We start from the raw sequence: 13180 nt of genomic DNA on the forward strand, positions 1-13180 counted from the left end.
CTTGAACTCATGACCCCGAGATCAAAAGTCCCATCCTCCAGGATGCTCTAATGACTGAACCAACCTGGCACCTTATCTCCTTTCTGTCTTAGATATTATGACCACCAGCTCCATACCCTACCCATCACTTGTTAGTCTTTATTTTTATTATAGCTATTTTAGTTAGTGTGAAATTGATCCATCCTTTCCATAAATACCCTTTTCAAGCAGAGGAATTCTCTTCTATTCCTAGTTTTCTGAATGTTCTTATGCTTTTTCTGCATTAGTTGACATGACTGTGTGTTTCTTCCCTTTGTTCTATTAACGTGGTGTGTCGCATTGATTTTCTTAGCTTGAACCACCCTTGCATTCCTGGTACAAATCCCCCTTGGTCGTGTTATATAACCCTTTTAATAAGCTGTTGGATTTCGTTTGCTAGTATTTGTGTTTCTTTAAGATTTTATTTATTCATTTGAGACAGAGAGATACAGAGAGAAAAAAAGCAAGCACGAGCAGGGGGAGAGGCTCAGGGAGAGGGAGAAGCAGACTCCCCACTGAGCAGGGAGCCTAACAAGGGTCTTGATCCCAGGACCTACAGACTATGACCTTAGCCAAAGGCAGACGCCTTACCATCTGAGCCACCCAGGTGCCCCTGTTTGCTAGTTTTTGGTTAAGGATTTTTTGTATTTATATGTGTAAGGAATATAATTTTCCTGGGATGTCTAACTTTGAATACTAGCTTCATAAACAGTTGGAAATATTTCCTCCAGCTACTATTTTCAGAGTCTATGAAGGATTAGTACTATTTCATCTTTAAATGTTTGATATAATTCAAACAAGCCCTGTCCCCAACTGGCCAAGGAATTTCTTTGCAGGAAGATTAAAAAAAAAAAAAAAAAGGATTTATTTATTTATTTTAGGGAAAGAGAAAACCCATGAACAAGTGAGGGGAGGGGCAGAGGGAGAGAACCTCAAGCAAAGTCCCCACTGAGTGTGGAGCCTGAGACAGGGCTTGATCACATGACCTACGAGACCATGTCCTGAGCAGAATCCAAAGAGCCAGACACTAGCTGGCTGAGCCACCCAGGCACCCTTTTGCAGGTAGACTTTTTTTTTCAAGTTTTGTTTTGTTTTGTTTTCTTTTTCTGGACACAGAGATAGAGAGTATGAGTAGGCAGAGCAGCAGGCAGAGGGAGAGGGAGAAGCAGCCTCTCCACTGAGCAGGGAGCCCGATGTGGGGCTTGATCCCAGGACCCCGGGATCATGACCTGAGCCAAAGGCAGCCACCCAATCAACTGAACCACCCAGGCGCCCCTGCAGGAAGATTTTTAATTACTAATTCAACTTCTTTGTTTTAGTCTATTCAGACTTTTAAAGTTTCTTCCTGAGGGGTGCCTGGGTGGCTCAGTGGGTTAAGCCTCTGCTTAACCCTGATCTCAGGGTCCTGGGATGGAGCCCTGCATCAGGCTCTCTGCTTGGCAGGGAGCCTCTTCCCCGACTCCCCGCCCCACCTGCCTCTCTGCTTACTTGTGATCTTTGTCAAGTAAATAAATAAAATCTTAAGAAAAAAAAAAGTTTCTCCCTGAGTCAGTTGTGGTAATTTGTATTTTTCTAACAGCTTTTCCCCTTCTTCTATGTTGTTTAATTTGTTGGCATTAAGTTGTACCTTGTAATTCTTTTGATTTTTGTAGATTTGATGTTTCTGTCCCCTCTCAATCCTGATCTTGGTAATTTTTTTTTTTTTTTAAGATTTTATTTATTTAGGGACGCCTGGGTGGCTCAGTTGGTTAAGCAGCTGCCTTTGGCTCAGGTCATGATCCCAGCGTCCTGGGATCGAGTCCCACATCGGGCTCCTTGCTCAGCAGGGAGCCTGCTTCTCCCTCTGCCTCTGCCTGCCACTCTGTCTGCCTGTGCTCACTCTCTCTCCCTCCCTCTCTCTGACAAATAAATAAATAAAATCTTTAAAAAAAAAAAAGATTTTATTTATTTATTTGACAGAGAGAGATCACAAGCAGGCAGAGAGGCAGGCAGAGAGAGAGGAGGAAGCAGGCTCCCTGCTGAGCAGAGAGCCCGATGCGGGGCTCGATCCCAGGACCGTGAGATCATGACCCGAGCCGAAGGCAGCGGCTTAACCCACTGAGCCACCCAGGCGCCCCTGATCTTGGTAATTTGTATCTCCTCTTCTTTTTTCATGGTTGGTCTAGCTAAAGTTTTGTCAATTTTGTTGATGTTTCGAAAGAACCAACTTTTGGTTTGATTTTCCAGATTATTTTCCTGTTTTCCATTTTCACTGATTCCCATCCTTATCTTTTTTATATCCTTCCCTCTGGTTGCTTTGGACTTAGTTTGTGCTTATTTTTCTAATTTATTAATGTGAAAGCTTAGGTAATTGATTTGAGATCTCTCTTCCTTTCAAATATAGGCATTTAAAGCCATATGTTTACCTTGCAGTGCTTAGCTGCATCCTTTAAAATTTTGATATGTCATTTTATTTTCACTCAGTTTAAAACATTTTTAAGTTCTCCTTATGATTTCTTTATCCCATGGGTTACTTAGAAACGTGCTGTTCAATTTCCAAATATTTGTCCATTTCCCAGATTTCATTCTGTTGTTGATATTTTTTTAAGATTTTATTTATTTATTTGACAGACAGAGATCACAAGGAGGCAGAGAGGTAGGCAGAGAGAGAGGAGGAAGCAGGCTCCCTGCCAAGCAGAGAGCCTGATGCGGGGTTCGATCCCAGCACCCTGGGTTCATGACCTGAGCCGAAGACAGAGGCTTTAACCCACTGAGCCACCCAGGCGCCCCCTGTTGTTGATTTTTAAAAATTTTTAATTTTAAGTAGGTTCCAAGCCCAGCATGGAACACAATATGGGGCTCAAACCCATGATCCTGAGATCAAGACCAGAGCTGAGACCAAGAGTAGGACGCTCAACCAACTGAGCCACCAAGGCGCCCACTGTTGTTGATTTCTAATTCAATTTTATTGTGGTCAGAGAATATATTTTGTGTGATTTCAATTTTTTTTTTAAAGATTTTATTTATTTATTTGAGAGAGAGACAGTGAGAGAGAGCATGAGTGAGGAGAAGGTCAGAGGGAGAAGCAGACTCTCCATGGAGCTGGGAGCCCGATGTGGGACTCGATCCCGGGACTCCGGGATCATGACCTGAGCTGAAGGCAGTCGTCTAACCAACTGAGCCACCCAGGCGTCCCTGATTTCAATTTTTTAAAGTGTATTAAGACTTGCTTTACCACCTAGCATATAATGTATCCTGGGGAATGTACCATGTGTCTTTGAAAAGAATGTATATTTTGCTATTGCTGTTCTACAAATTTTTTTTTTTTTTAAAGATTTTATTTATTTATTTGACAGAGAGAGATCACAAGTAGATGGAGAGGCAGGCAGAGAGAGAGAGGAGGAAGCAGGCTCCCCGCCGAGCAGAGAGCCCGATGCGGGACCCGATCCCAGGACCCCGAGATCACGACCCGAGCCGAAGGCAGCGGCCCAACCCACTGAGCCACCCAGGCGCCCCTGTTCTACAAATTTTTTAAAAAGATGTGGATTCTACTTGTAAGAAGCCTACAAATTAATGGAAATTAATTAACCACATAGGAAATGATAGTCATATGCACATACTACAAAGTAATCACTAAAGTACACACAGAGATGGAGAAAAGAAGAGCAAGTTCCCCGAATATCCAGTATCTGATTTTTAAGAAGGGGAATGACACAGAAGAAGCTCTAAAATGGGCTTAGAACTCTTTTTTTTTAAGATTTTATTTATTTATTTATTTGACAGAGAGAGAGAGAGAGAGATCACAAGTAGGCACAGAGGTAGGCAGAGAGAGAGGGGGAAGCAGGCTCCCTGCTGAGCAGAGAGCCCGATGCGGGGCTTGATCCCAAGACCCTGAGATCATGACCAGAGCCGAAGGCAGAGGTTTAACCCACTGAGCCACCTAGGTGCCCCTCTTTTTTTTTTTTTTTTAAGATTTTATTTATTTATTTGACAAAGAAACACACAGTGAGAGAGGGAACGCAAGCAGAGGGAGTGAGAGAGGGAGAAGCAGGCTTCCAGCTAAGCAGGGAGCCCGATTCAGGGCTGGATCCCAGGACTCTGGGATCATGACCTGAGCCAAAGGCAGATGATTAACAACTGAGCCACCCAGGTTCCCTGGGCTTAGAACTCTTAAGACGTAATACCATCATTTTAAAAAAACAACTGAAATTTTAAAGCTGACTGGCCATGAATATCAGGGTTCCTATTTAGGTTGGTCTGGAAAGACTGTTTATTTATCACTAAACTACAGATTTTTAAAAACCACTGTTATTACAGAAAACATGATTATTGTAATTTTGTCATGATTAATCACTGACTGTTCAGTGTAAATAACAATACCTGAATCTAATTGATAGACAACTGTGCCTTTTTCTTCTCCTACAATTTCTGGTAATTTTTCATTTCCTGTAGGTTGATAGAAATATTCTGGTTGAGGTGGAACCCACTCTGAAAGAAAACATTAAAAAGCACAAAATAAGAAATAATATAAAAGGTACTTTATCCAAAAGTAATATACAATTATAATAATTATTATTCAAGCGACTAGTTTGGTTGAATCAAACCAAATCCCACCCCAAGTTTCCGATTTGTTTGTAAATTTATGTCTTGCTTCTTTCCATACACACTATGAGGTGATTTTTAACAAAAAGCGTATACAACAGAAGTATAAACTTTAAATAGAAGAGTTAAAAATAAGCCAGAAAGGTCAATATAGTTGACCTATAACAACTCTCTAAAACTTGGCCCTGACCTACTTTTTATTTATTTTTATTTTTTATTTTTTTAAGACTGTATTTTTAAGTAATCCCTACACCCATCATGGGCCTTGAACTCACAATCCCAAGATCAAGAGATCAAGAGTTGTATGCTCCACTGATGGAGCCAGCCAGGTGTGCCGAGCTTCTTTTTAAAGTCAGGAAAATAAGTTTAGCTACGTACTCCTTTATTACTATAGAGGAACAAGTATATCAATTATTTCAGGGGAAACAAAATTTTTTCATTAACACTCAATTCTAAAAATTTCTTATATGAGACTTGGGCAACTTCTCAGTATTATTTTAAGTACAGTAGTCATTGATGAACACCAAGGGCATACAAAAACACAACTGAAATTGAATAATACATTAGAGGGATTATATACCTGATCAAATGGTATTTATTCCAGGGATCCAAAGATGGTTCAACTTCTGCAAATTAGTTAATGTGATATACCACAGTCAAAAAAATGAAGGGTAAAAATCATATAATCATTTTGATAGATGCAAAAAAAAACATTTGGCAAAATTCAACATCCATTTATGATAAAAACTCAACAGAGTGAGTATAGAGGGAACCTCAACATAGTAAAGGCCATATATGAAAAGTCCATAGCTAAAAGCATACTCAGATGTAAAAAGCTGTGGGATGCCTGGGTGGCTCAGTCAGTGAAGACCTGCCTTCAGCTCAGGTCATGTTCCCAAGGTCCTGGGGTCGAGTCCTGCCTCTCTCTCTCTCTCTCTCTGACAAATAAATAAATAAAACCTTAAAAACAAAATGTAAAAGCTGAAAGCCTATCTTCTAAGATCGGGAACAAGTCAAAGATGCCGACTCTAGCCACTTCTATTCAACATAGAATTTTAAGTCCTTGCTAGAGCAATTAGGCAAGAAAAAGAAATAAAAGTCATCCAAATTGGAAAGGAATGAGTAAAACTGTCAAACTGTTACTATTTGCAGATTACATGACATGCAAAAAACACTACAGACTTTTTTTTTTTAAGATTTTATTTATTTGATATAGAGAGAGATCAGAAGTAGATAGAGAGGCAGGTAGAGAGAGAGGAGGAAGCAGGCTCCCTGCTGAGCAGAGAGCCCGATGCAGGGCTCGATCCCAGGACCCTGAGATCATGACATGAGCCGAAGGCAGAGGCTTAACCCACTGAGCCACCCAGGCGCCCCATTAAACTTGATCAAAAAATCGTTAAAATAAATAAATTCAGTAAAGTTGCAAGATACAAAATCAATACACAAACATATGTTGCATGTTTATACACTAGTAATGAACTATCAGAAAGATAGTTAACATAAGATAAGGAAACAATCTCATTTACAATTTTATCAAAAGAATAAAATTCCCAGGAATAAATTTAACTAAGGAGGTGAAAAAGTTGTATATTGAAAACTGTAAGGGACGCCTGGGTGGCTCAGTGGGTTAAGCCGCTGCCTTCGGCTCAGGTCATGATCCCAGCGTCCTGGGATCGAGTCCCACATCAGGCTCCTCGTTCTGTGGGGAGCCTGCTTCTCCCTCTGCCACTCTGTCTGCCTGTGCTCGCTCTCTCTCTCTCTGACAAATAAATAAAAATAAAATCTTAAACAAAAAAAAAAAAGAAAACTGTAAGACGTTAATGAAAGAAATTAAAGAAGATACAAATAAGTGAAAAGATATTCATGGATTGGAAGACTTAATATTTTTTAAATGTCCAATGGCATTTTCATAGAAATAGAACAAATAATCCTAAAATTTCTATGGAACCATAAAGACTCTGAATAGCCAAAGGAATCTTAAGAGAAGAACAAAGCTGGAGACTTCTTTTTTTTTTTTCATTTTTTAAAAAAGGATTTTATTTATTTATTTGTCAGAGAAGAGAGCACAAGCAGGGGGAGTGGCAGGCAGAGGCAGAAGCAGGTTCCCATCCTAGGACTCTGGGATCATGACCTGAGCTGAAGGCAGACACTTAACCAATGGAGCCATCCAAGCACCCCTGATTTTTTTTTCACCATGGGGCTTGAACTCACGACCCTGAGATTAAAAAAAAAACTAATTGAAAAAAAAAATCTATAAAAAAATTACACACACAAAATAACAAGTGTTATTTACACTTACAAATAACAAGTTTTAGCAAGGATATGGAGAAAAGGGAACCCTTGTGTTGGAAATTAGGTTAGTACAGCCACTATGGAAAAATAGTATGGAGGTTCCTCAAAAAATCAAAAATTGAACTACCATATGACCCAGCAATTCTATTTGTGGGTATTGATCTGAAGAAAATGGAAATACTAACTCAAAAAGGTACGTGTACCCCCACTGCAGCATCCTTTACAATAGCAAAGATATGGAAATAACATAAGTGTTCATCAATGAATGAATGGATAAGGAAATTGTGGTATAAATATACAATGAAATATTATTCATCTATAAAAAAGAATGATATCTTGTCATTTCTAACAATAAGGACAGACCTTGAGGACATTATGGTAAGTGAAATAAGACAGAGAAAAGCAAATATTGTATGATTTCTCTTACACACTGGATTCAAAAAACAAACAACAAAACAAAACAACAACAACAACAAAAACAAGCTCATTGGTGGTTGCCAGAGGTGGATAGGAGAAATGGGTGAATTGTTTTTGCTTCTTCAGTTGAAGATTTATTTATTTATTATTTCAGGGGGAGGAGCAGAGGGAGAGAGAGAATCTCAGATTCCCGCTGAGCAGAGAGCCTGATGTGGGCATCAACCTCACGACCCTGAGATAATAACCTGAGCTAAAATCAAGAGTTAGATGCTCAGCTACCTGAGCCACTTAGGCACCCCTGTTTTTTCAGTTTAAATAAACCTGAATTTAAAAAAAATAACTAGCTCAAGGTCATTCAGTTAGTAGGTAGATCTGGGCCCAGAACCTCACTGGAATTACTCCAAAATCTGTCCTTAAAAAATTTTTTTTTTACTGCTTCTAATGTTATCTTCTGATTGGCTGAGCTTGGGAAAAAAAAAAAAGAACAAATAATAAAGGCACAGCTCAGTAATAAAACAATGCTAAATTCTTATCTTTAAGGTGATAGGGAGTGATGAGGCTGTCAATTTGGTTGAAACCTTAAGGCGCTTGTTATTAAATTTCCTTGAAATTTAAAAATAAGTGTATTTTTAAATGATCTTTTCAAAAGATCTAGTGCTAGGGTGTCTGGCTGGCTCCGTCAGTAGAGAATGCAACTCTTGATCTTGGGGTGGTGAGTTCAAGTCCCATGTTGAACATAGAGCTTACTTTAAAAAAAAAAAAAAAATCTCATGCTTTAGTGGATTACCCCTGCAATAATGGGATTATTAAATTCCAGTTTCCCACTTTTTCCCTTCTCTTGGAACTGAGTCTAAAATCCTCACAGGAATTTTCTTTGCCTATTTTATATAGGAATAGCAAAATCCCACTGTTCGTCCAGATCAACTTGGACTTTAATTCAAAACTTGTCCAGGGTAGGGACAAATGCTCTTAGGACTTCTCAGCTATTGTACCAACTCAAAATGCCATCCCTCCCCCAGATTTTCAAAAACCTAAAGAGCAGCTCTGTGCCCAGTTAAGATGTTGAGCACATCCCTATATTTTCAGCTTTAGCTCTTGTCTTTCATGCTCAGTGCTCCCTGGTTGCCCAGACAGGCCAGGCTCTTCTTGCATGTCCTCTAACTGAAATATTTTCTCTCAGTTGGATCACTTGTAACTTACCAGATCTCAGCTTACATGTCAACTCCTCAGAAACCCTCCCTAATCTTCCAGGCTCAGGTTAAGTGTTCCTAGATGAACCAAACTCTAGGCAATGCCCTCCGTATATCTTCAGCATCCCTACCAGTACGCGAACTCTGGGTGTCTCCATCTTGTTCATCATCATTCTATAACATGAGTGCTGTACATACCATACGGCAGAGGCTTAATAAATACATACTGAATGAATAGCATAAGAGGGAAGTGTGAAAGTAAGAAACATCCAGTTGTTTATCTAGCAGTCTAAAACAGAGACACAGTGCTTGATAGGCACAAGTGTTCCAGCCTTTAGAAAAGTCTCCACTTTTCAATGGAACCCACCTTAGAACTGCCTCATACAATGAATGCTAAAGGTTGTACCTGCACCACCAATAGCTCAGAGATATAACCAGCAATCTCACAAAAATAGTCTCCACCATTCCCATTAAAAAAAACTCCAACAAACTTGAAATACAATTAAAAACAATAACCACTATGTTCTGGTACATATAGTATTCATCAGTTATACCAAGGCTGGTAAAAATACAACTCATAAAACTCAATCAACCATATTAATACTAAGACAGGAATACTAGAAAACAGATTTAAGTATTGATGTATTTTGGCCTCTAGAAAGATATCCTCCCATTCCAATAACCTCAGAAGCATCTGAGTTTACACAGTAGTGTAACTTCTTACTTTGATCAGTATGTATCAGTTTCCCAGGGCTTAATCATTTCAGGACTATGCCACCGACTGGGTGGCACAGTCGGATAAGCGTCTGCCTTCAGCTTGGGTCATGATCGTGGGGTTCTGAGATGGAGGCCCACAGCAGGCTCTCTGCTCAGCAGGGAGCCTGCTTCTCCCTCTCCCTTTGCCTAATTCTCCCCTGCTTGTGTTCTCTCTCTCTGTCAACTAAATAAATAAAATCTTTGTTTTAAAAAAAACAATGTCTGTCAGAACAGCAGTACCATGACACATAAGTCACATTACCGATATGACAAAGGCTTTCCTTGATGACCTCACATTCTATTGGCCACCTTGGAGCCTGCAGTGGCCCGCTGCTGGAGAAGAAGGCAAAGAGATCTCGTGGTTCTCGAAGACATGGCTTTACTTCTCCAAATTCATCATGAAGAAGTTGTCTGCTCTTAAGTGGTGAACCAAGCATGAGGGAATCTGCAAGGGGAAAGGGAATGAGTGAATGGCTCTCTTTTCCTCTCTGGGGACTTGGCTGTTCAACCATGATGACTAACATGAAGCACTGTATTAGAATATGAGCACAGGGGCACAATCCTAGACTTGTGTCTCCTTTAAAGAGAAGATTCAGTCTAGGATTACAGCATCGAAATTACAAAAAGTTACATTAACATTTTGTGTAGTCTATTAAATATTTAAATGTAAAGCTAAAAGAAAATTTTTTGTATTTTTTTTTCCTTAAGATTTTATTTAGGGGAGCCTGGGTGGCTCAGTGGGTTAAAGCCTCTGTCTTCAGCTCAGGTCATGATCCCAGGGTCCTGGGATTGAGCCCCACATTGGGCTCTCAGCTCAGCGGGGAGCCTGCTTCTCTTCCTCTCTCTCTGCCTGCCTCTCGGCCTACTTGTGATCTCTGTCTGTCAAATAAATAAAATCTTCTAAAAATAGATTTTATTTATTTATTTGACAGAGAGAGAGAGAGCACAAGCAGGGAGAGGGACAGAAAGAGAGGGAGAAACAGGCTCCCCGATGAGCAGGGAACTCCACGTGGGGCTTGATCCCAGGACCCTGGGATCATGACCTGAGCTAATGGCAGATGCCCAATGACTTAGACCCCCAGGTGCCCCGAAAATTTTTGTCTTTTTTTTTTTTTTTAAGATTTTATTTATTATAAATAGAGATCACAAGTAGGCAGAGAGGCAGGCAGAGAGGGGAAACTGGCTCCCTGCTGAGCAGAGAGCCCAAGGAGGGGCTTGATCCCAGGACTCTGAGACCATAACCTGAGCCAAAGGCAGAGGCTTAACCCACTGAGCCATCCAGGAGCCCCGATTTTTGTCTTTTAAATCAAACAATGTCATATTACTTTTGCTTAGAGAGAGGCAAAAGAGGAAACTTATTTCACCCATTAGCATTTTAGAGAAAAATACCTAAGGCTTAGTAACTACAGTGAAACAATCTACAAATTAACTTTCAAGATCAAAAAACAGTGGTTGGGAGGACAGAGAGACTAATGAAGAGGGGGCCAACGGGAGGCGAGGGAGGTGAGCAGGGCAGGAGAGAAAGATGAGCTCTTGGGAAACAGAATGAGAAAAAAGGGAGGAAAAGAGGCTTCCAGGGCAGAGAACAAGAAGGCAAATGAGAGGAAGAAGGAAAAGAAAGGAAAGGTGAGAGGGAGGAAAGGAAGAAGGTCCCTGGGTGTGGGAGTGCAAGATCTGGCGGGGAGAGCAGTGAGTGAAGACAACTCCCAGAAAGCAGTTTGAGTTTTCAGGTCTGGAAGGACAAGGAATACCTCTGCTCACAGCCTCTATCTGTCTGTGCACAGTGGAAGGTAGACAGGTGGGCCCTAGAAAAAGGAAGGAAGAGGCACGGTTTGTCCTAAGGATCTGTGACTTTTTTTCTCTGCTCTCTTTCCCTATCCCTTTCACTGACCACCCCCCCAACCCTGAATTAGGGCCCCATTTATCCTTTTCTTTCTTTCCTTTTTTTTTTTTTTTAAAGATTTTATTTATTTGAGAGAGAGAGAGAGAGAGCGAGCACACAAGGGCGTGATGGGGCGGGGGTTGCGTGGGAAAGGGAGAAGCAGACTCCCTGCTAAGCAGGGACCTGGGACCCTGGGATCATGACCTGAGCCAAATGCAGATGTTTAACCGAATGAGCCACCCAGGCGCCCTCATTCCTTCTTAAAAAAAAAAAAAAAAAAAAAAAAAAAAAAAAAAAAAAAAGATTTATTTATTACTTTATTTTAGAGAGCCTGTGGTGGTGGGGAGGAACAGAGGGAGAGGGACAATAAGACTCCATGCTGCGGGCAGAGCCCAAGGCAGGGCTTGATCTCATGACCCTGAGATTAAGACCTGAGCCAAAATTAAGAGTTGGAAGCTTAACCCACTGAGCCACCCAGATACCTGTCTTTTCTTAAAAAAAATTTTTTTTTTAATTTCAGGGCTATATTTTTTCTATCTCTTAATCTTTTCCCTAGTTTAATGGGGGGAGGGAACAACAATCATTTGAAAAGATGGTAAAATTGCTCCAATCCCCTCATAAAGAACTGTAAACCAGTATGATAAGGAGATACTAGTTTACTACCTAACAGGAAAATCATTTGTGTGTTTTCACATTCATCCCGACACAGGTGTAAGTAAACAGGTACTCTCAGAACCTGCTGGCAAGAAGGCAAACTGGTGGGGTGCTGGGGTGTCTCAGACTCTTGATTTTGGCTCAGGTCGATCTGAGGGATCAGGCTCCGTGACCAGCAGGGAGTCTGCATGAGATTCTCTCTCCCTGACTACCCCTCGTGCTCCTGCTCTCTCTCTCTCTCTCTCCCCACTCTCTAAATTAAATAAATAAATCTTAAAAAAAAAAAATGCTTTGCCGGGGCACCTGGGTGGCTCAGTCAGTTGAGCATTGGACTCCTGATTTCGGCTCAGATCATGATCTCAGGGTCCTGGGATTGAGCCCCACCTCAAGCCCTGTCCTGGGCACGCAGTCTGCTTAAGATTTTCTGTCTCCCTCTGCCCTTCTCCCTGCTCACGTTCTCTAAAATAAATAAAATCTTTAAAAAAAAAAAACACCTTGGGGACGCCTCGGTGGCTCAGTTTGTTGGACGACTGCTTTCGGCTCAGGTCATGATCCCGGAGTCCCAGGATCGAGTCCCGCATTGGGCTCCCAGCTCCACGGGGAGTCTGCTTTTCCCTCTGACCTTCTTCTCCTCATGCTCTCACTGCCTCTCTTTCAAATAAATAAATAAAATCTTAAAAACAAAACAAAACAAAAAGAAAAAAACACTTTGCGTGGCACCTGGATGGCTTAGTTGGTTGAGCATCTGCCTTCGGTTCAGGTCACAATCCCACGGTCCTGGGATCAAGCCCCATGTCCGGCTCCCTGCTTAGCCAAGAGTCTGCTTCTCCCTCTCCCACTGACCCTCCTCCCCCAGCTCGTGCTCTCTCTCTCTCAAATAAATAAATAGATAAAATCTTTAAAAAAAATGCTTTGCTTCAAATATGATTAAAAAAATATCTTCTGGGGCGCCTGGGTGGCTCAGTCATTAAGCATCTGCCTTCGCTCAGGTTACGGCCCCAGGGTCCTGGGATCGAGCCCCACATCGGGCTCCTGCTTGGCGAGAGCCTGCTTCTCCCTCTCCTACTCCCCCTGCTTGTGTTCCCTCTCTCACTGTGTCTCTATCAAATAAATAAAATCTTAAAAAAAAAATCTTCTTCATGCCAATGAGCAAAACATGAATAAAAGAAGCCCTATCATTTACTACACACTAAAACTCATTCACATTTTGTTACCTCTACCAGCGGATTTTGAATTTCATGGTGTTTATGATATTGAGGCTTGCAAATATTTCTTATTATCTTGAGTGTCAGTAAATGTGGCAGGAGGAAACGGAAGAGGGGCAATCAGCTGGTTCTTAAGCCATCCCACCCAGATGAGTTTCCTTTGCTCAACCCCTGCCTTTCTACTC

General features: G+C 41.2%; 1 protein-coding gene across 9 annotated transcripts in view; it reads right to left on the bottom strand.

Moving 5' to 3' along the window:
• The window catches only part of AGBL2 (AGBL carboxypeptidase 2), a 43266-nt gene that overhangs the window by 25238 nt on the left and 4848 nt on the right, over positions 1-13180 (bottom strand). For 7 of the 9 annotated variants that reach the window (XM_047690628.1, XM_047690624.1, XM_047690627.1 and 4 more), the window contains 3 exons: positions 11006-11059; positions 9517-9699; positions 4378-4485 (listed from right to left, as the gene is read on the bottom strand). In XM_047690628.1, coding sequence (XP_047546584.1) covers positions 4378-4485; positions 9517-9699; positions 11006-11059 — 345 coding nt within the window. The remainder of the gene's footprint in view (positions 1-4377; positions 4486-9516; positions 9700-11005; positions 11060-13180) is intronic. The other 2 variants (XM_047690631.1, XM_047690625.1) reach the window with 1 other exon arrangement.

Source organism: Lutra lutra, chromosome 10 (assembly GCF_902655055.1).
Source record: "Lutra lutra chromosome 10, mLutLut1.2, whole genome shotgun sequence".
Taxonomy (NCBI): Eukaryota; Metazoa; Chordata; class Mammalia; order Carnivora; family Mustelidae; genus Lutra; species Lutra lutra.